Raw genomic sequence first — 26,405 nt, 5'->3', positions numbered from 1 at the left:
TTGCAGGGTCTTGGTGCTCGAGCTGGGGGACAGGCCTGAGCCTCTGAGGTGGGAGAGCTGAGTCCAGGACGTTGGACCACCAGAGAACTCCTGGGCCCATGTAATATTAGTCAGTGAGAGCTCTCCCAGAGGTCTCCATCCCAACACTAAAACCCGGCTCCACCCAAGGGCCAGCAAGCTCCAGTGCTGGACGGCTCATGCAAACAACTAGCAAGACAGGAACACAACCCCACCCATTAGCAGTCAGGCTGCCTAAAGTCATACTAAGCTCACAGACACCCCAAAACACACCACCGGATGCGGCCCTGCCCATCAGAGGGACAAGATCCAGCCCCACCCACCAGAACACAGGCACCAGTCCCCTCCATCAGGAAGCCTACACAAGCCACTGGACCAACCTCACCCACTGGGTGAGAGAAGTAAGAGGAACTATGATCCTGCAGCCTGCTTTCTGACCTCAAACACAGTAAGTTAAATAAAATGCAAAGACAGAGAAATATGCAGCAGATGAAGGAGCAAGGTAAAATCCCACAAGACCAAACAAATGAAGAGCAGATAGGCAGTCTACCCAAAAAAGAATTCAGAGTAATCTTAGTAAAGATGATCCAAAATCTCAGAAACAGAATGGAGAAAATACAAGAAACGTTTAACAAGGACCTAAAAGAACTAAAGAGCAAACAAACAGTGATGAACAGCACAATAAATGAAATTAAAAATTCTCTAGAAGGAATCAATACCAGAATAACTGAGGCAGAAGAATGGATAAGTGACCTGGAAGATAAAATAGTGGAAATAACTACCACAGAGCAGAATAAAGAAAAAAGAATGAAAAGAATTGAGGACAGTCTCAGAGACCCCTGGGACAACATTAAACACACCAACATTCGAATTATAGTGGTCCCAGAAGAAGAAGAGAAGTAAAAAGGGTCTGAGAAAATATTTGAAGAGATTATAGCTGAAAACTTCCTTAATATGGGAAAGGAAATAGTCAAGCAAGTCTGGAGAATGCAGAGAGTCTCATACAGGATAAAGCCAAGGAGAAACACACTGAGACACATATTAATGAAACTATCAAAAATTAAATACAGAAAAATATTAAAAGCAGCAAGGGAAAAACAACAAATAACATACAAGGGAATCCCCATAAGGTTAACAGCTGATCTTTCAGCAGAAACTCCGCAGGCCAGAAGGGAGTGGCAGGATATATTTAAAATGATGAAAGGGAAAAACCTACAACCAAGATTACTCTACCCAGCAAGGATCTCATTCAGATAAAATGGAGAAACCGAAAACTTTACAGACAAGCAAAAGCTACGTGAATTCAGCACCACCAAACCAGCTCTACAACAAATGCTAAAGGAACTTCTCTAAGCGGGAGACACAAGCGAAGAAAAGGACCTACGGAAACAAACCCAAAACAATTAAGAAAATGGTCATAGGAACATACATATTGATAATTACCTTAAATGTGAATGGATTAAATGCTCCAACCAAAAGACATAGACTGGCTGAATGGATACACAAACAAGACCCATATATATGCTGTCTATAAGAAACCCACTTCAGACCTAGGGACACCTACAGACTGAAAGTGAGGGGATGGAAAAAGATATTCCACGCAAATGGAAATCAAAAGAAAGCTGGAGTAGCAATACTCATATCAGGCAAAATACATTTTAAAGTAAAGACTATTACAAGAGACAAGGAAGGACACTACATAATGATCAATGGATCAATCCAAGAAGACATAACAATTGTAAATATTTATGCACCCAACATAGGAACACCTCAATACACAAGGTAAATGCTAACAGCCATAAAAGTGGAAATCGACAGTAACACAATAATAGTGGGAGACTTTAACACCCCACTTACACCAACGGACAGATCACCCAAAGAGGAAATAAATAAGGAAACACAAGCTTTAAATGACACATTAGACCAGATGGACTTAATTGATATTTATAGGACATTCCATCCAACAACAACAGAATACACTTTCTTCTCAAGTGCACACGGAACATTCTCCAGGATAGATCACATCTTGGGTCACATATCAAGCCTCCATAAATTTAAGAAAATTGAAAACGTATAAGCATCTTTTCCAACCACAAAGCTATGAGACTAGATATCAATTACAGGAAAAAAAAACTGTAAAAAATACAAACACATTGAGGCTAAACAACACACTACTAAATAACCAAGAGATCTCTGAGAAATTAAAGAGGAAATCAAAAAATACCTAGAAACAAATGACAATGAAAACATGACAACCCAAAACCTATGGGATGCAGCAAAAGCAGTCTAACAGAGAAGTTTATAGCAACCCAATCTTACCTCAAGAAACAAGAAAAATCTCAAATAACCTAACCTTACACCTAAAGCAATGAGAGAAAGAAGAACAAAAAAAAATCCAAAGCTAGCAGAAGGAAAGAAATCATAAAGATCAGATTGGAAATAAATGAAAAAGAAATGAAGGAAACAATAGCAAAGATCAATAAAACTAAGAGCTGGTTCTTTGAGAAGATAAACAAAATTGATAAACCATTAGCCAGAATCATCAGGAAAAAAAAGGGAGAGGACTCAAATCAACAGAATTAGAAATGAAAAACGAGAAATAACAACTGACACAGCACAAATACAAAGGATCATGAGAGACTACTACAAGCGGCTATATGCCAGTAAAATGGACAACCTGGAAGAAATAGACAAATTCTTAGAAAAGTACAACCTTCCAAGACTGAACCAGGAAGAAACAGAAAATATGAACAGATCAATCACAAGCACTGAAGTGGAAACTCTGATTAAAAATCTTCCAACAAACAAAAGCCCAGGGCAAGATGGCTTCACAGGCAAATTCTATCAAGCATTTATAGAAGAGCTAACAACTGTCCTTCTCAAACTCTTCCAAAATACAGCAGAGGGAGGAACACTCCCAAACTCATTGCATGAGGCCACCATCACCGATACCAAAACCAGACAAAGACGTCACAAAAAAAGAAAATTACAGGCCAATAACACTGATGAACATAGATGCAAAAATCCTCAACAAAATACTAGCAAGCAGAATCCAACAGCCCATTAAAAGGATCATACACCATGATCAAGTGGGGTTTATCCCAGGAATGCAAGGATTCTTCAGTATATGCAAATGAATCAATGTGATACACCATATTAACAAATTGAAGGAGAAAAACCATATAATCCTCTCAATAGATGCAGAGAAAGCTTTTGACAAAATTCAACACCCATTTATGATAAAAACTCTCCAGAAAGTGGGCATAGAGCGAACCTACCTCAACATAATAAATACCACATATGACAAACCCACAGCCAACATCATTCTTTTTTTTTAAAATTTTTAAATTTAATTTATTTTTTATACAGCAGGTTCTTATTAGTCATCAATTTTATACACATCAGTGCATACATGTCAATCCAAATCGCCCAATTCAGCACACCACCATCCCCACCCCACCACAGCTTTCCCCCCCTTGGTGTCCATACGTTTGTTCCCTACATCTGTGTCTCAAATTCTGCCCTGCAAACCGGTTCATCTGTACCATTTTTCTAGGTTCCACATATATGCGTTAATATACTATATTTGTTTTTCTCTTTCTGACTTACTTCATTCTGTATGACAGTCTCTAGATCCATCCACGTCTCAACAAATGACTCAATTTCATTCCTTTTTACGGCTGAGTAATATTCCACTGTATATATGTACCACAACTTCTTTATCCATTCGTCTGTTGATGGGCATTTAGGTTGCTTCCATGACCTGGCTATTGTAAATACTGCTGCAATGAACATTGGGGTGCGTGTGTCTTTTTGAATTATGGTTTTCTCTGGGCATATGCCCAGTAGTGGGATTGCTGGGTCATATGGTAATTCTATTTTTAGTTTTTTAAGGAACCTCCATACTGTTCTCTATAGTGTCTGTATCAATTTATATTCCCACCAACACTGCAAGAGGGTTCCCTTTTCTCCACAGCCTCTCCAGCATTTGTTGTTTGTAGATTTTTTGATGATGGCCATTCTGACTGGTGTGAGGTGATACCTGATTGTCGTTTTGATTTGCATTTCTCTAATAATTAGTGATGTTGAGCAGCTTTTCATGTGCTTCTTGGCCATCTGTATGGCTTCTTTGGAGAAATGTCTATTTAGGTCTTCTGCCCATTTTTGAATTGGGTTGTTTGTTTCTTTAATAATGAGCTGCATGAGCTGTTTATATATTTTGGAGATTAATCCTTTGTCCGTTGATTCGTTTGCAAATATTTTCTCCCATTCTGAGGGTTGTCTTTTTGTCTTGTTTATGGTTTCCTTTGCTGTACAAAAGCTTTGAAGTTTCATTAGGTCCCATTTGTTTATTTTATTTTATTTTTTTATTTTTTTGTTTATTTTTGCTTTGATTTCCATTACTCTAGGAGGTGGATCAAAAAAGACCTTGCTGTGATTTATGTCAAAGAGTGTTCTTCCTATGTTTTCCTCTAAGAGTTTTATAGTGTCCGGTCTTACATTTAGGTCTTGAAACCATTTTGAGTTTATTTTTGTGTATGGTGTTAGGGAGTGTTCTAATTTCATTCTTTTACATGTAGCTGTCTAGTTTTCCCAGAACCACTTATTGAAGAGACTGTCTTTTCTCCATTGTATAACCTTGCCTCCTTTGTCATAGATTAGCTGACCATAGGTGCGTGGGTTTATCTCTGGGCTTTCTATCTTGTTCCATTGATCTATATTTCTGTTTTTGTGCCAGTACCATATTGTCTTGATTACTGTAGCTTTGTAGTATAGTCTGAAGTCAGGGAGTATGATTCCTCCAGGTCCGTTTTTTTCCCTCAAGACTGCTTTGGCTATTCGGGGTCTTTTGTGTCTCCATACAAATTTTAAGATTTTTTGTTCTACTTCCGTAAAAAATGCCATTGGTAATGATAGGGATTGCACTGAATCTGTGGATTGCTTTGGGTAGTACAGTCATTTTCACAATATTGATTCTTCCAATCCAAGAACATGGTATATCTCGCCATCTGTTGGTATCATCTTTAATTTCTTTCTTCAGTGTCTTATACTTTTCTGTATACAGGTCTTTTGTCTCCCTAGGTAGGTTTATTCCTAGGTATTTTATTCTTTTTCTTGCAATGGTAAATGGGAGTGTTTCCTTAATTTCTCTTTCAGATTTTTCATCATTAGTGTATAGGAATGCAAGAGATTTCTGTGTATTAATTTTGTATTCTTCAACTTTACCAGATTCATTGATTAGCTCTAGTAGTTTTCTGGTGGCATTTTTAGGATTCTCTATGTGTAGTATCATGTCATCTGCAAACAGTGACAGTTTTACTTCTTCTTTTCCAATTTGTATTCCTTTTATTTCTTTTTCTTCTCTGATGACCGTAGCTAGGACTTCCAAAACTATGTTGAATAATGGTGGTGAGAGTGGACATCCTTGTCTTGTTCCTGATCTTAGAGGAAATGCTTTCAGTTTTGCACCATTGAGAATGATGTTTGCTGTGGGTTTGTCATATATGGCCTTTATTATGTTGAGGTAGGTTCCCTCTATGCTTGCTTTCTGGAGAGTTTTTATCATAAATGGGTGTTGAATTTTGTCAAAAGCTTTTTCTGCATCTATTGAGAGGATCATATGGTTTTTATTCTTCAATTTGTTAATATGGTGTATCACATTGATTGATTTGCATATATTGAAGAATCCTTGCATCCCTGGGATAAATCCCACTTGATCATGGTGTATGATCCTTTTAATCTGTTGTTGGATTCTGTTTGCTAGTATTTTGTTGAGGATTTTTGCATCTATATTCATCAGTGATATTGGTCTGTAATTTTCTTTTTTTGTAGTATCTTTGTCTGGTTTTGGTATCAGGGTGATGGTGGCCTCATAGAATGAGTTTGGGAGTGTTCCTTCCTCTGCAATTTTTTGGAAGAGTTTGAGAAGGATGGGTGTTAGCTCTTCTCTAAATGTTTGATAGAATTCACCTGTGAAGCCATCTGGTCCTGGACTTTTGTGTGTTGGAAGATTTTTAATCACAGTTTCTATTTCATTACTTGTGATTGGTCTGTTCATATTTTCTATTTCTTCCTGGTTCAGTCTTGGAAGGTTATACCTTTCTAAGAATTTGTCCATTTCTTCCAGCTTGTCCAGTTTACTGGCATAGAGTTGCTTGTAGTAGTCTCTTAGGATGCTTTGTATTTCTGCGGTTTCTGTTGTAACTTCTCCTTTTACATTTCTAATTTTATTGATTTGAGTCCTCTCCCTCTTTTTCTTGATGAGTCTGGCTAATGGTTTATCAACTTTGTTTATCTTCTCAAAGAACTAGCTTTTAGTTTTATTGATCTTTGTTATTGTTTTCTTTGTTTCTATTTCATTTATTTCTGCTCTGATCTTTATGATTTCTTTCCTTCTGCTAACTTTGGGTTTTGTTTGTTCTTTTCTCTAGTTCCTTTAGGTGTAACGTTGGATTGTTTATTTGAGATTTTTCTTGTTTCTTGAGGTAGGCTTGTATAGCTATAAACTTCCCTCTTAGAACTGTTTTTGCTGCATCCTATAGGTTTTGGATCGTCATGTTTTCATTGTTTTTTGTCTCTAGGTATTTTTTAATTTCCTCTTTGATTTCTTCAGTGATCTCTTGGTTATTTAGTAACGTATTGTTTAGCCTCCATGTGTTTGTGTTTTTTACATTTTTTTCCCAGTAATTCATTTCTAATCTCATAGTGTTGTGGTCAGAAAAGATACTTCATATGATTTCAATTTTCTTAAATTTACTGAGGCTTGATTTGTGACCCAAGATGTGATCTATCCTGGAGAACGTTTCATGCGCACTTGAGAAGAAAGTGTAATCTGCTGTTGTTGGATGGAATGTCCTATAAATATCAATTAAATCTATCTGGTCTATTGTGTCATTTAAAGCTTCTGTTTCCTTATTTATTTTCATTTTGGATGATCTGTCCATTGGTGTAAGTGAGGTGTTAAAGTCCCCCACTATTATTGTGTTACTATCAATTTCCTCTTTTATAGCTGTTAGCAGTTGCCTTATGTATTGAGGTGCTCCTACGTTGGGTGCATATATATTTATAATTGTTATATCTTCTTCTTGGATTGATCCCTTGATCATTAGGTAGTGTCCTTCCTTGTCTCTTGTAACATTCTTTATTTTAAAGTCTATTTTGCCTGATATGAGTATTGCTACTCCAGCTTTCTTTTGATTTCCATTTGCATGGAATATCTTTTTCCATCCCCTCACTTTGTCTGTATGTGTCCCTAGGTCTGAAGTGGGTCTCTTGTAGACAGCATATATATGGGTCTTGTTTTTGTATCCATTCAGCGAGCCTGTGTCTTTTGGTTGGAGCATTTAATCCATTCATGTTTAAGGTAATTATCGATATAATTACCTTAATTGTAATTAAGTGGTGGTGCTGAATTCTCTTAGCTTTTGCTTGTCTGTAAAGCTTTTGAATTCTCCATTGAATCTGAATGAGATCCTTGCCAGGTAGAGTAATCTTGGTTGTAGGTTCTACCCTTTCATCACTTTAAGTATATCATGCCACTCCCTTCTGGCTTGTAGAGTTTCTGCTGAGAAATCAGCTGTTAACCTTATGGGAGTTCCCTTGTATGTTATTTGTCATTTTTCCCTTGCTGCTTTCAATAATTTTTCTTTGTCTTTAATTTTTGCCAATTTGATTACTATGTGTCTCGGCGTGTTTCTCCTTGGGTTTATCCTGTATGGGACTCTCTGAGCTTCCTGGACTTGGGTGGCTATTTCCTTTCCCATGTTAGGGAAGTTTTCAACTATAATCTCTTCAAATATTTTCTCTGGTCCTTTCTCTCTCTCTTCTCCTTCTGGGACCCCTATAATGCGAATGTTGTTGTGTTTAATGTTGTCTCAGAGGTCTTTTAGGCTGTCTTCATTTCTTTTCTTTCTTTTTTCTTTATTCTGTTCCACAGCAGTGAATTCTACCATTCTGTCTTCCAGGTCACTTATCCGTTCTTCTGCCTCAGTTATTCTGCTATTGATTCCTTCTAGTGTAGTTTTCATTTCAGTTATTGTATTGTTCGTCTCTGTTTGTTTGTTCTTTAATTCTTCTAGGCCTTTGTTAAATATTTCTTGCATCTTTTCGATCTTTCCCTCCATTCTTTTTCTGAGGTCCTGGATCACCTTCACTGTCATTACTCTGAATTCTTTTTCTGGAAGGTTGCCTATCTCCACTTCATTTAGCTGTTTTTCTGGGGTTTTACCTTGGTCCTTCATCTGGTATATAACCGTCTGCCTTTTCATCTTGTCTATCTTTCTGTGAATGTGGTTTTTCTTCTTCTGCTGTCTGCCCTCTGGTGGATGAGGCTATCTAAGAGGCTTGTGCAAGTTCCCTGATGGGAGGGACTGGTGGTGGGTAGAGCTGACTGTTGCTCTAGTGGGCAGAGCTCAGTAAAACTTTATTCCACTTGACTGAAGATGGGTGCGGCTGGGTTCCCTCCCTGTTGGTTGTTTGGCCTGAGGCAACCCAACACTGGAGCCTACCTGGGCTCTTTGGTGGGGCTAATGACAGACTCTGGGAGGTCTCACACCAAGGAGTACTTCCCAGAACTTCTGCTGCCAGTGTCCTTGTCCCCACAGTGAGCCACAGCCACCCCCCACCCCCGCAGGAGACCCTCCAATACTAGCAGGTAGGTCTGGTTCAGTCTCCCCTGGGATCACTGCTCCTTCCCCTGGGTCCCGATGCACACACTACTTTGTGTGTGCCCTCCAAGAGAGGAGTCTCTGTTTCCCCCAGTCCTGTCGAAGTCCTGCAATCAATTCCCACTAGGCTTCAAAGTCTGATTCTCTATGAATTCCTCCTCCCGTTGCCGGACCCCCAGGTTGGGAAGCCTGACATGGGGCTCAGAACCTTCACTCCAGAGGGTGGACTTCTGTGGTATAAGTGTTCTCCAGTCTGTGAGTCACCCACCCAGAAGTTATGGGATTTGATTTTACTGTGATTGCGCCCCTCCTACCGTCTCATTGTGGCTTCTCCTTTGTCTTTGGATGTGGGGTATGTTTTTTGGTGAGTTCCAGTGTCTTCCTGTCGATGATTGTCCAGCAGCTAGTTGTGATTCTGGTGTTCTTGCAAGAGGTACTGAGAGCACGTCCTTCTACTCCGCCATCTTGGTTCCTCTCCAACATCATTCTTAATGGTGAAAAACTGAAAGCATTTCCTCTAAGATCAGGAACAAGACAAGGGTGCCCACTCTCACCACTAAAAAAAAAAGTGCTGTGGATTTCAGTGTATTTTCACTCTGTCTTCCACTGTCTTATTAATTGTTCCTTCTCACTTTCAAAGGCAATGAAACTTGGAGAGTCCTTCTGGAAGGGAAACATCTGCTCCTCCTAAACCATCAAGCCACAAGCCATCCTTTACAGGGAAGACATGGGAGACCAGAAAGTAAACGCAACTGGGCTCTTCTGTTTCAATACCGAGAACCATGTGGCTTCTACACCTTTTGATTAGAGTTTCCATCACTGGAGGAGCTGGCATACATTTACCCCCTGATCACCAAACACCAAACCAGGAGAAGTTTTGAAGATCATCAGATACAACCCCCCTCAATTCACAGAGCAGAAAACCAAAGGCCAAAGTAGTTAGGTGATTGATAACACCCAGTTCCCCTGCCCCACATTTCTAAGGCTGCCTGTTTCTCTCTATGCTGGCAACTCAGGGCTCTTCCTGTTATAGCAGGTAGCATCCATGACAAGCTACATGGGGGAAATCTACAGCTTTCACCTGCTACCAAGCATGTGGCTCTTATCGCTCCCAAGCCATCTGGCATGGTAAAGATGACCCCGTGCTCTTGACCCGCAATCTCTGGGATGCCTGTCTAGAAGTTGGGGTCCTTCTCTCAGCACCTAGGTGATCTGGGGCACCAAATCCATACCACCATCACATCATGCCAATCCATAACACTCAGTCTCTGCCAAAAGAGGCACATGTTCACCAATGCAGCAATACCTGCCAGTCATGCTCAACGTGTTACCTTCTGGTATCTTCTAGTATGTAGAATAGACACCAATGCTTCTCCCAGAAAACTAAAGGCCGGCTAATCAGAGATGAAATTCCAGCTTTGAGATCTCACATGTTCCCCTGCACCACAGAGCTGTCCTCTGCCCCACACCCCAAGCCTAGAATTGAACTGATTCAATGATAGCATCATCAGTTTTACCTTACATTCTTCATCCAACAGGTCCAAGATGCCCAGCTTAGCTTCTATGAGGTCAATACAAGGTTGGTTATCATAAAAGTCAATCAAGGTCCAAGGGATCTGCTCCTTCATGTATTCCTCTTGCTCCAACTTGAATACATGCTGGTGTAAGAAGTGAAAGGTCAAGGTTAGTGAAATATAGACACACCTTAACTTTCAACTCCCCTGAGCTTCAACCACATGGGTTCTGAGCCCTGGAGGATGGTGCATACTCACTAGAAAAGGTTTAGGCACAAGTCACAGTCATGAATGCAGAAGAAAAAAGCTCAGTTAGGTGATCCTCACTCCCATGTGAACCCTTCCCTAGGACACTCCAATAATCACCTGTACTGTCATACCTCAACCAGTAGCAAGAAGCCTCATAGCTGGCTTGCAGTTGCTCAAATACCCCAGAAGCTCGGGGTCAAAAAGAGTGGGAGTCAAAGCCAAGGAGAGGATCACTGACTTCCTTCTGAGAAGTGGGGAGCACCTGCCTAGAGCTGGGGCACCACCAGGAAACCAAGGGCAGGTCAGGGCAGAGCTAGAGCCCACTGACCCTGGACAGAAGAGAAGTAGGCCGGGCTGTCTGTCACTCCCTGGTGGGGAAAGAGGTCTCCCCAACCCGACATCTCCGGGTCCAGAAAAACCTACCAAGTTGAACTGTTGCTGGAGCTTCTCATTCGCATAGTTGATACAAAACTGCTCAAAGCTGTTCACATCAAATGTCTCAAACCTGCAGAATGCAAAGAGCAGAGGATAAAGTAAGAGACATCTCCTTTTACCAAAGGAATCACTGGGACTTCAGCAAGGCAGCCCTCATCCTCTGCTCCCATCCGGCTCTAGCCTTAACTCCCGCACACAAGTCCCATCTGCTCTTGTGCCCAAAGAGACCACTGTTGCCGGCATCAGCACAACAGAGTCCTATTAAATAGGAGAGTAAGAATGTACATCTTCTTCGCAATTAGAAAAAGTACTGACAGCAGAACATTTGGAAAAAGCAGGTGTAAAAAAGGGAAAGTCACCCATGATTCTATCACTCATGTTAACCACCAGTTACATTTTGGTATGTTTCCTTCTAGCGATTTTACATTTTTGAAGAAAAGTAGAATTATATGTAAAATTATACCTATATTTGTCATTTAACTCCCCATTCGTTATTCAACATTTTCCTATGCCATTGTTCTTCAAAGGCATCAGTTTTATTTATTTATTTATTGTTTTTTGGCTGCGTTGGGTCTGTTTTTTGTTTGCATTGGGTCTTCGTTGCTGCCCGCGGCCTTTCTTTAGTTGCGGTGAGCAGGGGCTACTCTTCATTGCATTCTCTTGTTGCAGAGCACAGGCTAGGCAGGTGGACTTCAGTAGTTGCAGCATGCGGGCTCAGTAGTTGCGGCACGTGGACCCTAGAGTGCACAGGCTTCAGTAGTTGCCACGTGTGGGCTCAGTAGTTGCAGCGCATGGGCTCTAGGTGCGTGGGTCTCAGTAGTTGTGGCTTGCGGGCTCTAGAGTGCAGGTTCAGTAGTTGTGGTGCACAGGTTTAGTTACTCCGCAGCACATGGGATCTTCCCAGACCAGGAATCGAACCCGTTTCCCCTGCACTGGCAGGCAGATTCTTAACCACTGAGCCACCAGGGAAGTCCCGAAAGACATCAGTTTTAATGTCTGCCTCATGCACCCTCGTATGGATCAGAGATGCTGCTTTAGGCCTGAGGATTGTACAGGTGCCCAGGTGAGGGGACCAGTGGGGCCAGAATTTAGCTGATGCCCCCCTCAAGTCTGGGAGGGAGTATTTGCCCCAGAAGAGATGCCTTTTTCCAATTCACACAAAGGCTTCTCCTGGGCTGGCAGTGGCCCCCATGCAGATGAATAATAATTTAACCAATCACCTATTGCAGGACATTTTGGTTCTTTTTCTAGTTTTTAGCTGCTATCACTGCTGTGACAAATATTGGATATACATCTTTGAATTCATGATCCTTAGGATGCTATTCTAGAAGGAAAATTACCATGTTGGAGTTTGTTTTCTTAAATGGTAGAAGAAAATTACCTTCCAGAAAGATGGAGCCAATTGATGTTATCACCCTACCCCCACCCCAGCCTCCCAATGTATGGAAGCATCTTGTTCACCTAATCCTGGTTAATAATGTTGTTTTTAAATTCATGTTTGACTTAGAGTTTATGTACGATAAGATGCACCAATTTGGAAGATATATTTCAATGAGTTTCTGATAAATATTATACTACATGTGTCCACCATCACAATCCAGATATAGAACCATTTTTATCACCACAATCACCCCAAAAGTTCCCTTGTGCTCCAGTCAGGTACGTTCTCATTGCCCCTCACTGGGAGTATTAAGGCATCACAGATCTTTGGTCAGTAATGTAGATTAACTTTTAAAAACCTTTGGTTAATTATTATGTGAAAAATGTTCTTCTTTGATTTTTAATATCTTTTGATTATTGATAGAGCTCAACATTTTTCTGTGTGTGTACTAGTTGTCTGTACCTTGTGAACTGTCTGTGATTGGTGAAGTATTTGTTGGGTTTTAACTTTAAAAATGGACTTATTTGAGCTCTTTATACTTTAGATCATCAACACTGACATCAACTGCTCAACTGAAATGTTTGCAATATGGCTCAATCACTGCTGGGGAAGGGAGTTGGAGAAGAGGTGGAGCCTGCAGAGAGGAGGGCAGGTAAAGAGATGAGACATGGCATGGCACAGCACAGCCAGGCACAGTCCCGCCTGCAGGCCTTGTATGCTACACTTGAGGGGTTTGGATTTCACCAGGAGAAATGGGGAGAATTTGAAGGATTTTAAATTAAGAGATGACAACCAGGGTTTCCCTGGTGGTGCAGTGGCTAAGAATCCGCCTGCCAATGCAGGGGACATGGGTTCAAGCCCTGGTCCGGGAAGATCCCACATGCCACAGAGCAACTAAGCCTGTGTGCCACAACTACTGAGCCTGCGCTCTAGAGCCTGCGAGCCACCACTACTGAGCCCACGTGCCACAACTATGAAGCCTGCAAACCTAGAGCCCGTGCACCGCAACAAGAGAAGCCACCGCAATGAGAAGCCCGCGCACCACAGTGAAGAGTAGCCCCCGCTCGCCGCAACTAGAGAAAGCCGCACACAGCAACGACCCAACGCAGCCAAAAATAAATAAAATAAATTTATTAAAAAAAAAAAAAAGAAATGACAACCATACTTTCATCTTAGAAACACTGTGATTTGTGGGAAGGTGTGCAAGACTGAATGCAGGAGGTCGAGTAAGGCAGTTATTACTGGAGCAATAATTCAGGAAAGATCCAATCAGGTCATGGCTTAGGCTGGTGGTGGCCAAGTAATGGGAAGGTTCTAAAGACATTAAGGAAGGTGGAAATGAGAGGACTTCAAATGACCAATGGCGTGTGGAGATGAGATTCACTTGTACAACTGAACAGATGTGATCACTCACCAAGATGGGAGCATTATTATAGCATCAGCAGCTTTAGCTACAAGTGAGTGGGGCCACCATGTTTGCAGAGCAAAGGCATCAGGCTGAGGGGGTAAGAAGGGGCAGAAATCGAGGAGGAAGAGGTACCTTTTTCTCATTCACGCACCAGGCTGAATGAGCTGGCAGGGACCCTGTAAATGAGCACCAAGCCCCAGATGCTTCATGAGCCCACTGAACACCCACAACAAACAAGAGCTCGGGTCTATTACTAATCCCATCCTACTGTTGAAGAAACTAAATAACCTGTCTGAAGTCAGAGAGTCAGTAGACAAAAGAGCCAATATTTGAACCCAGAGAGTGATTTCTGAGACCACATTAACTCAGAAAGGAGCAAAAGTTCCATTTAAGAAAGAATGAAAAATAAATAAGTCAATAAAAAATTAAAAAAGAAAAAAGAAAGAAAGAAAGAATGAAGGGGACGCCGTGCGCCCAGGTGAGTGCTGCTTCTCAGGACAGGCTGGGCTTGCGAAAGCCTCAACATGCCTTTGGCTAGAGATTTACTGCATCCTTCCTTGGAAGAAGAAAAGAAAAAACATTAAAAAAACCCGGCTGGTTCAAAGTCCAAATTCTTTATGGATGCAAAACGTCCAGGTTGCTACAGGATTACCACAGTTTTCAGCCATGCTCAGACACTGGTGCTTTGTGTTGGTTGTTCAACAGTGTCGTGCCAGCTGATGGGAGGAAAGGCCAGACTCACAGAAGGGTGTTCACGTAGAAGAAAGCACCACTAATGATCCACGCAACTTCCTGAATTTGTGTTCTATCACAGAAAGCCTTATCTGTTTAGTAATTCTAGTTAATCTACCAAGATGATGTAATTATGTTTAATTTTATAAGGTATACAACAATGCTCTATTTTGATGTTAGTTTTTCAATAAAGTTTTGATTATGAGCATAAATAAATAAATACATAAAGAAGGAAGATATGACTAGGAAGGGCTGTGGAGAAGAGGAAAACTTCCCAGGGGAGGAAGTGTTTGAGCACGTGGAGAGCGGGAGAGGGGTGACACCGAGGGACCCCAGGCTGGGGACACAGGCTTCAGCCTTCATAACCTCACATCGCTAGCCCTCTCACTCTTTGTATGGGCGACTGAATTTTCTCAGTCTTACATAAAATTATGCCAGCCCTTCCAAACAGGCTGAACTACCACTCCCTAATAGAAATGTTGGAGCTGCCCCTGGTGGGGTTGGGGACGCTAGTGGTGGTGGAGAGGCAGCACCGTAAGCAGCAGAACCAGCAAAAATAAATGCATCAGATGCCCAACAGGGTTGGCTCAGTGCCCAGAAAACATCAGGCTTCTCCTCCTCCTCCTCTGTGCCCACCTCCCCCACCAAGGTATAAGACCAGGAGAAGTGGGAAATCATCTTGAGATCAAAGGAATCAACTGCTTGGAGACAACCACATTAAAGCACAGCCTTTGGTCATGCCCACAGAAGAGAAGTAATTCTAGGTCAATAAAACACGATCAAAGATGCAAAATCCAAGCTGGAGGCACTCCAGACCATGCAGGAGGGAGGCACTGGCCCTCTGCCAGTCCTTACCCTGGATTAGGGTCCTCCCAGCCCAGAGGATGGTCCTATAGCCCGAGTTATGTCTCCTAGAACCTCATTTCCTCCCCCTATAATCCCGTCACACCCCAAGAAAGGTTGCTGATGACAGCCAAGTCCCAGAGGAAATTTAATTAATAAAACCTAGAAGGAAGATAAAAGAGCTACCCTAGCAATCGGCCAGATAACAGCACTTGGGTGTGCTTGCTGAGCTTGTACTGGGCTCCACAGATAAAGGATTTAAATATCTCCCACTTGTCATTTTTTAAAGGTTTACATTGGTAGCACTCCACAAAGAACATTCTCATTAGTTTGAGAGGGCCTGAAATTAGCTCATAATTTCCCTATTTCTAAGATATTATCTGGTAACAATTCCTCTGCCGTCTAGTGTAATTACTGTAATGCTGGAGGGCCAGACATGAATGAGGGGTTTGGGTAGCTTGGAAAATGTCTAAGATGACTGACCTCAGAAAACCACAGATAGGAAGATAGGGCAACTTCTCTAAATTAAATTATATTTGTAGTAATTCTTGCCATCAATAGAGATGACTTTTTAAAATAAACACAATGGATCAATTTATAGTTCACAAGATTAAAATATCACAAAGAAATTTATATACGAGAGGGAATTGGCTTTCTCTTCTAAAATCAATGTTGAGAATATTTAGACCAGAATCCTTGGGTGGGATGAAGGTCAAAACATGGAATAAGATTTGATGCTGAGACCTGAGATCTGTACTCACGGTGGTACAATTATCACCCCTACTTCAACGCTCCCCTATCTTCAAAACGTAGTAGAAAAGTAGAAAATTCCCTTCTCATTCTACCCGACTTCAGGATGGGGTAAGGGATACAAGCACCTCTATGAAAATAAGGCAGTGTCCGTGGGAAAGTGAAACTGCAATAAAAAGAAGTCAACCCGTCACTCTGAGTTAATTATTAACTTCCACGAACCATTCATTCCAGAGCAGAGAGGCAATGAGATGCTTTGAAGGTTGGGAAACAGTTCTTACCCTGGAGCACAGGTCAAAGGAACTAGATTTTCTTAGCTCAGGCTTGTCTTTCTATTTTACCAAGACCCCTCTCTATCTTTCTACCAAAGGTCGAAAGACAAGATATGTGATATAGGTTAGACATAGAGGGGGGCTTCTAGGGAATGAGTACTAAAAGTCAAACAAGTCCTCTCAAGGTCTCTTTCCCTCCTGAAGCCCATGAAACCTCACAAGGGCATCTTGCAGTCTGTTAGGGAGGCCAACCCTTCTGATCTCTTTACTAAACAATCCCGGGGTGTTAGCTGCACCTTAGAATGGCAGGACTTGAATTCTGTTCACGTGCTTCTCTCTGTGCCCAGATGTCCCCACATACGACTTGTCCTTCAGGGACAGCACAGTTCTAGGCACTGCTCACATCCCAAGGTCAAGAACAGTTTTTCTTCTGGAGGACCTAAGTCCATTCAGTTTGCAGTGTGCTCCAATTCCCGGCTCTTCTCCGTGTCTGAAAATCTAATGTGGGACAGGAAGATGCCCACCATATGGTAACCCTCTCCCAATCCATCAGTCAACTGTCCCAGGAACTGTAAGGGCTGCAAAGAAGAGCAAGTCATGGACTCTGCCCAACAGAACTACTAGGAGGATAACATGAAACCAGTATATGAAACCTCCCAACTAGTAGAGATTTTATGTGTTACAAGACTTTAAAGGAGCGTGAGTTCATGGGGGTGCTGGCATGGACAGAGAGAAATGGGACTTTATCCAAGCTTTAAGACTATGTAGTGGTGTTTGGTTCCAGGCATGCTCCAAAGGGCTGTGTCAGAGCAATTCTGGAAGGTTGAGCTTGACTTTCGAGCACTCTGAGTTACACGGCTCTCCTGGGAGACTCAGAGATTCCAGGGAGAACCCAATTGCTTCGGGTGATCTGCTGGATCTGAGAACACTGGGGCCAGCTATTCATGTCTACCTTGAAGAAGACATGTCCAGGAATCTTCTGGGCTGTCCAAGGTTGGGTCACTGTTCACAGGCTGCAGGGTAAATGCAATCACTGACTTCTCCCCCTCCATTCTCCATGAAACCTTTCCATACTACACAGAGAGGGGATGGGTAGTCTTCTCCAAATAACTAACTTAGGATTGTGAAATTATCTGTAAGTCTATTTTGAAGAGTGAGACCAAGAAAACAAAACATAACAAAGACACAAAGAATTTCCATCAAAAAAAAAAAATTTCCATCAAAAAAAAAAAAAAGAATTTCCATCAAAATGACAAAGTCAAATGGTGAGCCTAAGAAATTTACTTAAAATATATCATTAAAGGCAACTTACAGAACGGTAGAACATGTTTGCAAATCGTATTTCTGAAAAGGGGTTAATATCCAGAATATATAAAGAAATCCTACAACTCAAAAAAAAAACAAAACTAAATAACTTGATTTAAAAATGGTCAAAGAACTTAAAACATTTCTCCAAGAAGATATACGAATGGCCAAGAAGCATATGAAAAGACGATCATAAATCATTAGAGAAATGCATATCAAAACCATGAGATACCACCTCATACCTATTGGGATGGCCACTATCAAAAAACCAGAAAACAACAAGTGTCAGCAAGGATGTGGAGAAACTGGAACCCCTGGGCACTACTGGTAAAAATGTAAAATGGTGCAGCTACTATAAAAAACAACATAGAGGTTCCTCAAATAATTAAAAATAGAATTACTATATGATCCAGCAATCCTACTTCTGGTTATATATCCAAGAAGTCTAAAAGAAGAGATATTTGCACACCCTTCCTTGGTCATTGCAGCATTTTCACAATAGCCAAGAGGAAGAAGCAGCCCAAATGTCCATCAATGGATGGATAAATAAAATGTGGTACATGCATACAATGTATTATTATTCACCTTTAAAAAAAAAGGAAATCTTGTCACATGCTACAACATGGTTGAATCTTGAGGACGTTATGCTAAGTGAAATAAGATAGTCCCAGAAGATAGATACTATGATTCCATTTGCACGAAGTACGTGGAATTGTCAAAATCATAGAGACGGAACATAGAATGGTGGTTGCCAGGGGCTGTGGGAGGGAAGATCGGAGTTGTTTAATGGGTATAGACTTTCAGTTTTCCAACATGAAAAAGTTCTAGAGATCTATTGCACATCAATGTGAATATACTTAACATTACTGCACTGTATACGTAAAAACGGTTAAGATGGTAAATTTTATATTGTGTTTTTTCTTTAAACTACAATTTAAAAATACCTTTTAAAATAAATCATTAAAAAGCACTGAATAGAGCTGGATGCAAACTTAAAGTTAGGAAATACCATAAGAGACACAGAAAGTAACACAAGAACTGAGGAAGATATAAAATCCCAGCAAACCCCATTTCCTGTTCCTGGGGCCCAAACGTCCCTCGGCATCCTCTCCCTCACTATTCCTCAGCATTAGGCATGAATCTATCCCTGCCTTACTCCCAAAGTCCCCTAGGCCAACTGTCCTCTTCAAGAATGAGCTGGCCATAGCCAAAGCCTCCTGCTATCTTGGCATTTTGAAGGCTCAGGTCAAAGACAAATAAATGTGTATTTTTCCCAAATTGGAACCATTTATTTCTCATTGCCTCGAGGAGGAGAGAGGAATAAAGGATTAAGATTGTAATTAATCAAGCCTGTAGAGGCAAATGCTGGTTAATGCAACATGAAAAGGAAACCCCAGCCAAAAGCTGCCTGGCTCTCTCCTATTAATTTCCATCCCCTGCCTGGTAAGAAATACCCTGCAGGCAGCTTCACAGATCCTTAGTTAAGGAAAAGAGCTCGGCTTGGGTTGGCTAAATTGACCTGGGTGTTGCTTGCTCTGCACTTTTTGGAGCTGGGGCAGGGGAGCAAGATGTAGGGAAGCCGTGCTTCTACCAGGACACTGTGTATCTGGAACGGTGCAGGAGAGTCTGAGAGAAGGGCCTCTGAGCAGGGGGCTCACCACAGCTGTGGTGGAGGCAGCTGTGGCCCAAGCAATTTACTTAGGCACTCACAGCCTTTTCTACCATCTGAACTAACTACCCTTCGGAACATCATGATAAGGGGAGGTATGTATGTATGATGCTGGCTCACACACTGCTTGCTTATGTATACAGAAGTGACTGATTATTCACTCTAGCTGCTGATTCTATAGTAACATACTAAACATTTATACAAAAATCTGGAGTGGCTCATTTATACTATGGAACTCCTTCCAGTTGTCTCTAGAATGAGCTTGACTGGTGACCCAGTAACACTCTAGCTAGGCACTACAGTTTATCTACGGAGAGTCATCCCAGCTGAAGTAATCAGTACCTACTTGTAGGGGAGGGGGGGCAGCAATCCCACTCTTATTTGCTTGCTTTGCACATTTCCAACCTAATTCAGAGAGGAAGATAACTCCTTATTCCTTTCCTCTTAATCAGTGGGGTTTAATGTATTCAGAAACCTAACCCCACCCTCCTTCCCGCTCTCTCCAGCTTCCACATGCTCTCTTTTGCTCACAGGTGACAAGGAGGAATAAGAAAATTAAAAACATTAGGTCATCCCAAGGGCACCTTCTATGTGCATCAAGGTATCCCCATCTAGGGCTGAGAAACAACGAGTGAGACATTGGGATAGATGGTCTCCTCCCTCTCCAGAGTTCGGTGGTCAGGGATTTGGGTAGGAAACTCAAAATATAAAAAAAATGCTGGAGTTTTCAGATGCTATGGAAGCATCACTTCCCATAGTCATACTGTTTGTAAATAAAGCCTAAAAACAGGAATTAGTTTGAAATGAGAGGAGGTCATTAGAGAGGGTAACAGAGGTAGAGTATCAAGCACGACACCCACTTTCAAGTAACTGAAAACAACAGATTCAGTGGGTTTCTGAAAGGTATCTTTTCTGAAGGTTTCTGAAAGATACCTGGAAGGTGTCTGAAGCCCAAAGGAAACAAGGCAGAAGAACACCATGATTGGGAAAGGGAGATGACAGTAAAGAGTTCAATGTAAATCCCAGTTTCCACCAAATGTTTCCACTTTCTCCCAGATTAAGAAATGATGTCACTAACCTGATGGATCAGAAACAGTACCTCCAGATTCAAGTCACCTGCTTTCCTGTGAAGTTTTTGGTTTTAGTCTCCTAAGCATTCATTACATACCTTCTTACCAGAAAAGAAGAAGAATGATTTCTCGGCAGACCAGAACTGATGAGGAGCAGGCATATGTACATTCAGGATCGTCTGTAAGTGCTTCCTTGGCCACAAATGGCCCAGTTAGACAGCAGCTGGTTAACGCTGAGCCCACCTTATCTAACTGGCCATCCTGAACTCTGCCCACAGCGCGTGAAGCCGGCACTGACTGAGCAGGGGGAGGAGGAACCGTGCGGGGCATTTCTCTCTCCCCAGGAGGAGGTGAATCGCTTTCTAAATATGACCGCTTTAGGACAAGGTTTGAAAAAGTAAATTAGCTTCTGAGAAGGAACAAGGATTAAAAAAAAGAGAAAACAGCAGAGTGCACCTGGAAGGAAGCCAAAGGGGAGGAAACTCCCCGAGAGTGCTTGTCCAGGGCCCCAGGCTGCACAGCCCCCCCTGCAATGGGACCTGTCCTCGCTGGAAAGCTGTCAGATGTTCTCAAAGGAACCCACGGCCACACGGGGAGGAAGGAGACACACAGGTCAGGAGCTGGCACCAGAATTAGGAGATGGAGTCCTACGGATCCCCATCCACCCACGGACAAGTGCACCTTCAAGCCAAAGACAAGTCTTCCCTGTGATCTATTTCCCCCCTTTGGGCGGGCACAGGATCTTAGAGCAAATAAACTCAATTATAAGAATTAAATGGCAAATATGAACACAAAATCCCAGCTTGCAGGGGCTCAGCTAACAACTCCAGACACAGCAGCACCAGCAGCCCAACCCACAGAGGCTTTCCCCACCACCACCACCACCAATAGGCAAAGCCTCTTGCTGGGGATCCCTTGGAAGGGAGGAACTATCTATTTAAACTCAAGGCACTGCTAAGACAGTATGTACCTATAACAGAACTGAGGCACGATATTGTACGTATCAGTAGCACTGCAGTCATAATACTTTTACGTGCCATTGACAATGGGGAGACCTTCAAGGTGAGGGAGGAGTAAGACATGGAGTTCACCTTCCTCCCCACAAATACAACAAAAATACATCTACACGTGGAACAACTCCTACAGAACACCTACTGAACGCTGGCAGAAGACCTCAGACTTCCCAAAAGGCAAGAAACTCCCCACGTACCTGGGTAGGGCAAAAGAAAAAAGGAAAAACAGAGAAAAAAGAATAGGGACGGGACCTGCCCCACTGGGAGGGAGCTGTGAAGGAGGAAAAGTTTCCACACACTAGGAAGCCCCTTCACTGGTGGAGACAGGGGGTGGCGGGGGGGAAGCTTCGGAGCCACGGAGGAGAGTGCAGCACCAGGGGTATGGAGGGCAAAGCGGAGAGATTCCCGCACAGAGGATCAGTGCTGACCACCAGCTTCCCTGGTGGTGCAGTGGTTAAGAATCCACCTGCCAATGCAGGGGACATGGGTTCAAGTCCTGGTCCGGAAAGATCCCAACCCATATGCCGCAGAGCAACTAAGCCCATGAGCCACAACTACTGAGCCTGGGCTCTAGAGCTCACCAGCCACAACTACTGAAGTCCATGCACCACAACTACTGAAGCCCACATGCCCTAGAGCCCGTGCTCCGCAACAGAGAGGCCACTGCAATGAGAGGCCCGCGCACCACAACAAAGAGTATCCCCCACTCACCGCAATTAGAGAAAGCCTGCACACAGCAACGAAGACCCAACACAGCCAAAATAAATTAATTAATTAATTAATTAAAAAAAGAGAAAGTTTATAAAAACTAAAAAAATTTAAAAAAAAGGAATTAGAAATGAAAAAGAAGTAACAACTGACACTGCAGAAATACAAAGAATCATGAGAGACTGCTACAAACAACCATATGCAAATAAAATGGACAACCTGGAAAAAACAGACAATTTCTTAGAAAAGTACAACCTTCAAACACTGAACCAGGAAGAAACAGAAAATATGAACAGACCAATCACAAGCATTGAAATTGAAAATGTGATTGAAAAACTCCCAAGAAACAAAAGCCCAGGACCAGATGGCTTCACACGTGAATTCTATCAAACATTTAGAAAAGGGCTAACACCTATCCTTCTCAAACTCTTCCAAAATATAGCAGAGGGAGGAACACTCCCAAACTCATTCGACGAGGCCACCATCACCCTGATACCAAAACCAGACAAAGATACTACAAAGAAAGAAAACTACAGGCCAATATCACTGATGAACGCAGATGCAAAAATCCTCAACAAAATACTAGCAGACAGAATCCAGCAGCCCATTAAAAGGATCATACACCATGATCAAGTGGGGTTTATCCCAGGAATGCAAGGATTCTTCAATATACGCAAATCAATGTGATACACCATATTAACAAACTGAAGGATATAAACCATATGATAATCTCAACAAATGCAGAAAAAGCTTTCAACAAAATTCAACACCCATTTATGATAAAAACTCTCCAGAACATGGGCATAGAGGGGACCTACCTCAACATAATAAAGGCCATATATGACAAACATCACAGCCAACATCGTTCTCAATGGTGAAAAACTGAAACCATTTCCTCTAAGATCAGGAACAAGATAAGGTTGCCCACTCTCACCACTATTATTCAACATAGTTTTGGAAGTTTTAGCCACAGCAGTCAGAGAAGAAAAAGAAATAAAAGGAATCCAAATTGGAAAAGAAGTAAAACTGTCACTGTTTGTAGATGACATGATACTATACATAAAGAATCCTAAGGATGCTACCAGAAAATAACTAGAGCTATTCAATGAATTTGGTAAAGTAGCAGGATACAAAATTAATGCACAGAAATCTCCTGCATTCCTGCACACTAACGATGAAAAACCTGAAAGAGAAATTAAGGAAACACTCCCATTTACCACTGCAACAAAAAAGAATAAAATACCTAAGAATGAAACCTACCTAAGGAGACAAAAGCCCTGTATGCAGAAAACTATAAGACACTGATGAAAGAAATTAAAGACGATATAAATAGATGGAGAGATATACCATGTTCTTGGATTGGAAGAATCAACACTGTGAAAATGACTATACTACCCAAAGCAATCTACAGATTCAATGCAATCCCTATCAAACTACCAATGGCATTTTTCACAGAACTAGAACAAAAAATTTTACAATTTGTATGGAAACACAAAAGACCCCGAACAGCCAAAGCAATCTTGTAAAGAAAAATGGAGCTGGAGGAATCCTGACTTCAGACTATACTATAAAGCTACAGTAATCAAGACAGTATGGTCTCGGCACAAAAACAGAAATATAGATCAATGGAACAGGATAGAAAGCCCAGAGATAAACCCATGCACATATGGTCACCTTATTTTTGATAAAGGAGGCAAGAATATACAATGGAGAAAAGACAGCCTCTTCAATAAGTGGTGCTGGGAAAACTGGACAGCTACATGGAAAAGAATGAAATTAGAACACTCCCGAACACTATACACAAAAATAAACTCAAAATGGATTAAAGATCTAAATGTAAGGCCAGACACTATAAAACTCTTAGAGGAAAACATAGGCAGAACACTCTGTGACATAAATCACAGCAAGATCCTTTTTGACCCACCTCCTAGAGAAATGGAAATAACAAAAATAAACAAATGGGACCTAATGAAACTTGAAAGCTTTTGCACAGCAAAGGAAACCATAAACAAGACAAAAAGACAACCCTCAGAATGGGAGAAAATATTTGCAAATGAAGCAACTGACAGAGGATTAATCTCTAAAATTTACAAGCAGCTCATGCAGCTCAATATCAAAAAAACAAACAACCTAATCCAAAAATGGGTGGAAGACCTAAATAGATATTTCTCCAAAGAAGATATACAGATTGCCAATAAACACATGAAAGGATGCTCAACATCACTAATCATTAGAGAAATGCAAATCAAAACTACAATGAGGTATCACCTCACACTGGTCAGAATGGCCATCATCAAAAAATCTACAAACAATGCTGGAGAGGGTGTGGAGAAAAGGGAACCCTCTTGCACTGTTGTTGGGAATGTAAATTGATACAGCCACTATGGAAAACAGTATGGAGGTTCTTTAAAAAAACTAAAAATAGAACTACCATACGACCCAGCAATCCCACTACAGGGCATATACCCTGAGAAAAGTATAATTCAAAAAGAGATATGTACCACAATGTTCACTGCAGCTGTATTTACAATAGCCAGGACATGGAAGCAACCTAAGTGTCCATTGACAGACGAATGGATAAAGAAGTTGTGGCACATATATACAATGGAATATTACTCAGCCATAAAAAGAAACAAAACTGAGTTATTTGTAGTGAGGTGGATGGACCGAGAGTCTGTCATACAGAGTGAAGTAAGTCAGAAAGAGAAAAACAAATTCCGTATGCTAACACATATATATGGAATCGAAAATAACAAATGGTTCTGATGAACCTAGGGGCAGGATAGTAATAAAGACAAAGATGTAGAGAATGGACTTGAGGACACGGGGAGGGGGAAGGGAAAGCTGAGACGAAGTGAGAGAGTAGCATTGACATATATACACTACCAAATGTAAAATAGATAGCTAGTGGGAAGCAGCTGCATAGCACAGGGAGATCAGCTTGGTGCTTTGTGACCACATAGAGGGGTGGGATAGGGAGGGTGGGAGGGAGGCGCAAGAGGGAGGGGATATGGGGATATAGGTATGCATAGAGCTGATTCACTTTGTTATACAGCAGAAACTAACACAACGTTGTAAAGCAATTATACTCCAAAAAAGATGTTTTAAAAAAAAAAAAACAGCAAGAACAGTGAGTCTCCACATTAATCTTCCCACACCGAAAACTCAGTAAAAATAGATTCTTGCCCAGGTAGATTAAGGGAACCAGGTCAGATGCTGCATCCTGACTTTCTCTAGCTCTTACATCAGAAGGTAACACTAAAGGTCAGTTTTTTTGAAACCCAATTACCTGAAAATACTCACGGCAGAGGGATGAATGACACAGAATTAATTACTGACAGCTCGGTAGTATGTTTCCAGGGTGCACAGGCTGTTCTATGTTGCTCTCCCCAGAGCAACTGGAAGGGCCGAGTCAAAAACAGGCTCTCGATGGAGCAGAAGAGAAGTGGCATGTCCACAGTCACTCGGCTAGAACCCTGGAGAGCCCGGGGAGGATGCATTCTCCTGCCTCCCCCCAGCTCATCCTCCACTGTGCTTCTCATCACCTAGGAGGTGGCTTTTTTCCTACCATCTGGACTGTGCTCCTGTCCCAAAGGGTCTCCCCCCACTGCCCGTGTTCTACTCTCTCCTTGAAAGATCGAGTTCAAGCCTCACCTTCCACGTAAAGCTTTTCCTGACTGTGCCAACAAGCGTGCACTCTTCTGCCTTGAAACTTGTACAGCACCAAGTGTCCAAACCCTCAAACCGACCCTGTTACAATTTCTTCTGTTGTCTCTTGTATTATGTAGCTCGTGCATGTGACTTAACTCTTCAGCATGTTCTGGAAGCCTCTGTGATGCCAGAAATCAAGTTTCCTGCCACAGCATGTGACATGATTTGATTCGAAGCCCAGTGATGAACAAGAGCAGCCGAGATGGAGCTGGGACAGCCTATCTTTGCAGGGGAAAGCGGCCGCTTCTAGAGGAGGTTTTCCTTTGCTACAGCCTCAACATAAGGCGAGCACCAGCTTGTCAGCCCACTGAGCAGTCATTTCTACCAGAGTATCGTGGCTCTTACAACTCTGCACTTCTAAGGGTCCAAAGTTCTATTTTAAGACAGAAACCATGACCTCTATGATATAAAGATCCTGGAGGATTTCATCTATTATTAGCTTAAAGAGGGCAGGACATTGATCATAAAAGAAGTGCAGGTAAGGTTTCAACCCAGTACATATAATTTCAAGCAATTCTAGAAGGACCTGGAATGCACCTAAGAGAGATTTGTGGCTCAAAACTTCCTTTCAAGCTATAGAAACTAAAGAATAGAAGAGCTGTGATCTGTAGAGGGTCATTCAGCTAGCTGGGGACAGCAATGAGTCAGAAAGCCAGTCTCC

At 41.8% G+C, this 26,405-nt stretch overlaps 1 protein-coding gene and 1 pseudogene across 2 annotated transcripts in view; one reads left to right on the top strand and one right to left on the bottom strand.

The window, feature by feature from the left end:
- The window catches only part of MYO5B (myosin VB), a 372,781-nt gene that overhangs the window by 105,570 nt on the left and 240,806 nt on the right, over positions 1 to 26,405 (bottom strand). For both annotated transcript variants that reach the window (XM_061168927.1, XM_061168926.1), the window contains exons 11-12: positions 10,871 to 10,952; positions 10,202 to 10,342 (exon numbers count right to left, since the gene is read on the bottom strand). In XM_061168927.1, coding sequence (XP_061024910.1) covers positions 10,202 to 10,342; positions 10,871 to 10,952 — 223 coding nt within the window. The remainder of the gene's footprint in view (positions 1 to 10,201; positions 10,343 to 10,870; positions 10,953 to 26,405) is intronic.
- LOC133075815 (small ribosomal subunit protein eS27-like) lies at positions 14,196 to 14,487 on the top strand (annotated as a pseudogene).

This window comes from Eubalaena glacialis, chromosome 15 (assembly GCF_028564815.1).
Source record: "Eubalaena glacialis isolate mEubGla1 chromosome 15, mEubGla1.1.hap2.+ XY, whole genome shotgun sequence".
Taxonomy (NCBI): Eukaryota; Metazoa; Chordata; class Mammalia; order Artiodactyla; family Balaenidae; genus Eubalaena; species Eubalaena glacialis.
This window is presented reverse-complemented; position numbering and strand designations above follow the sequence as displayed.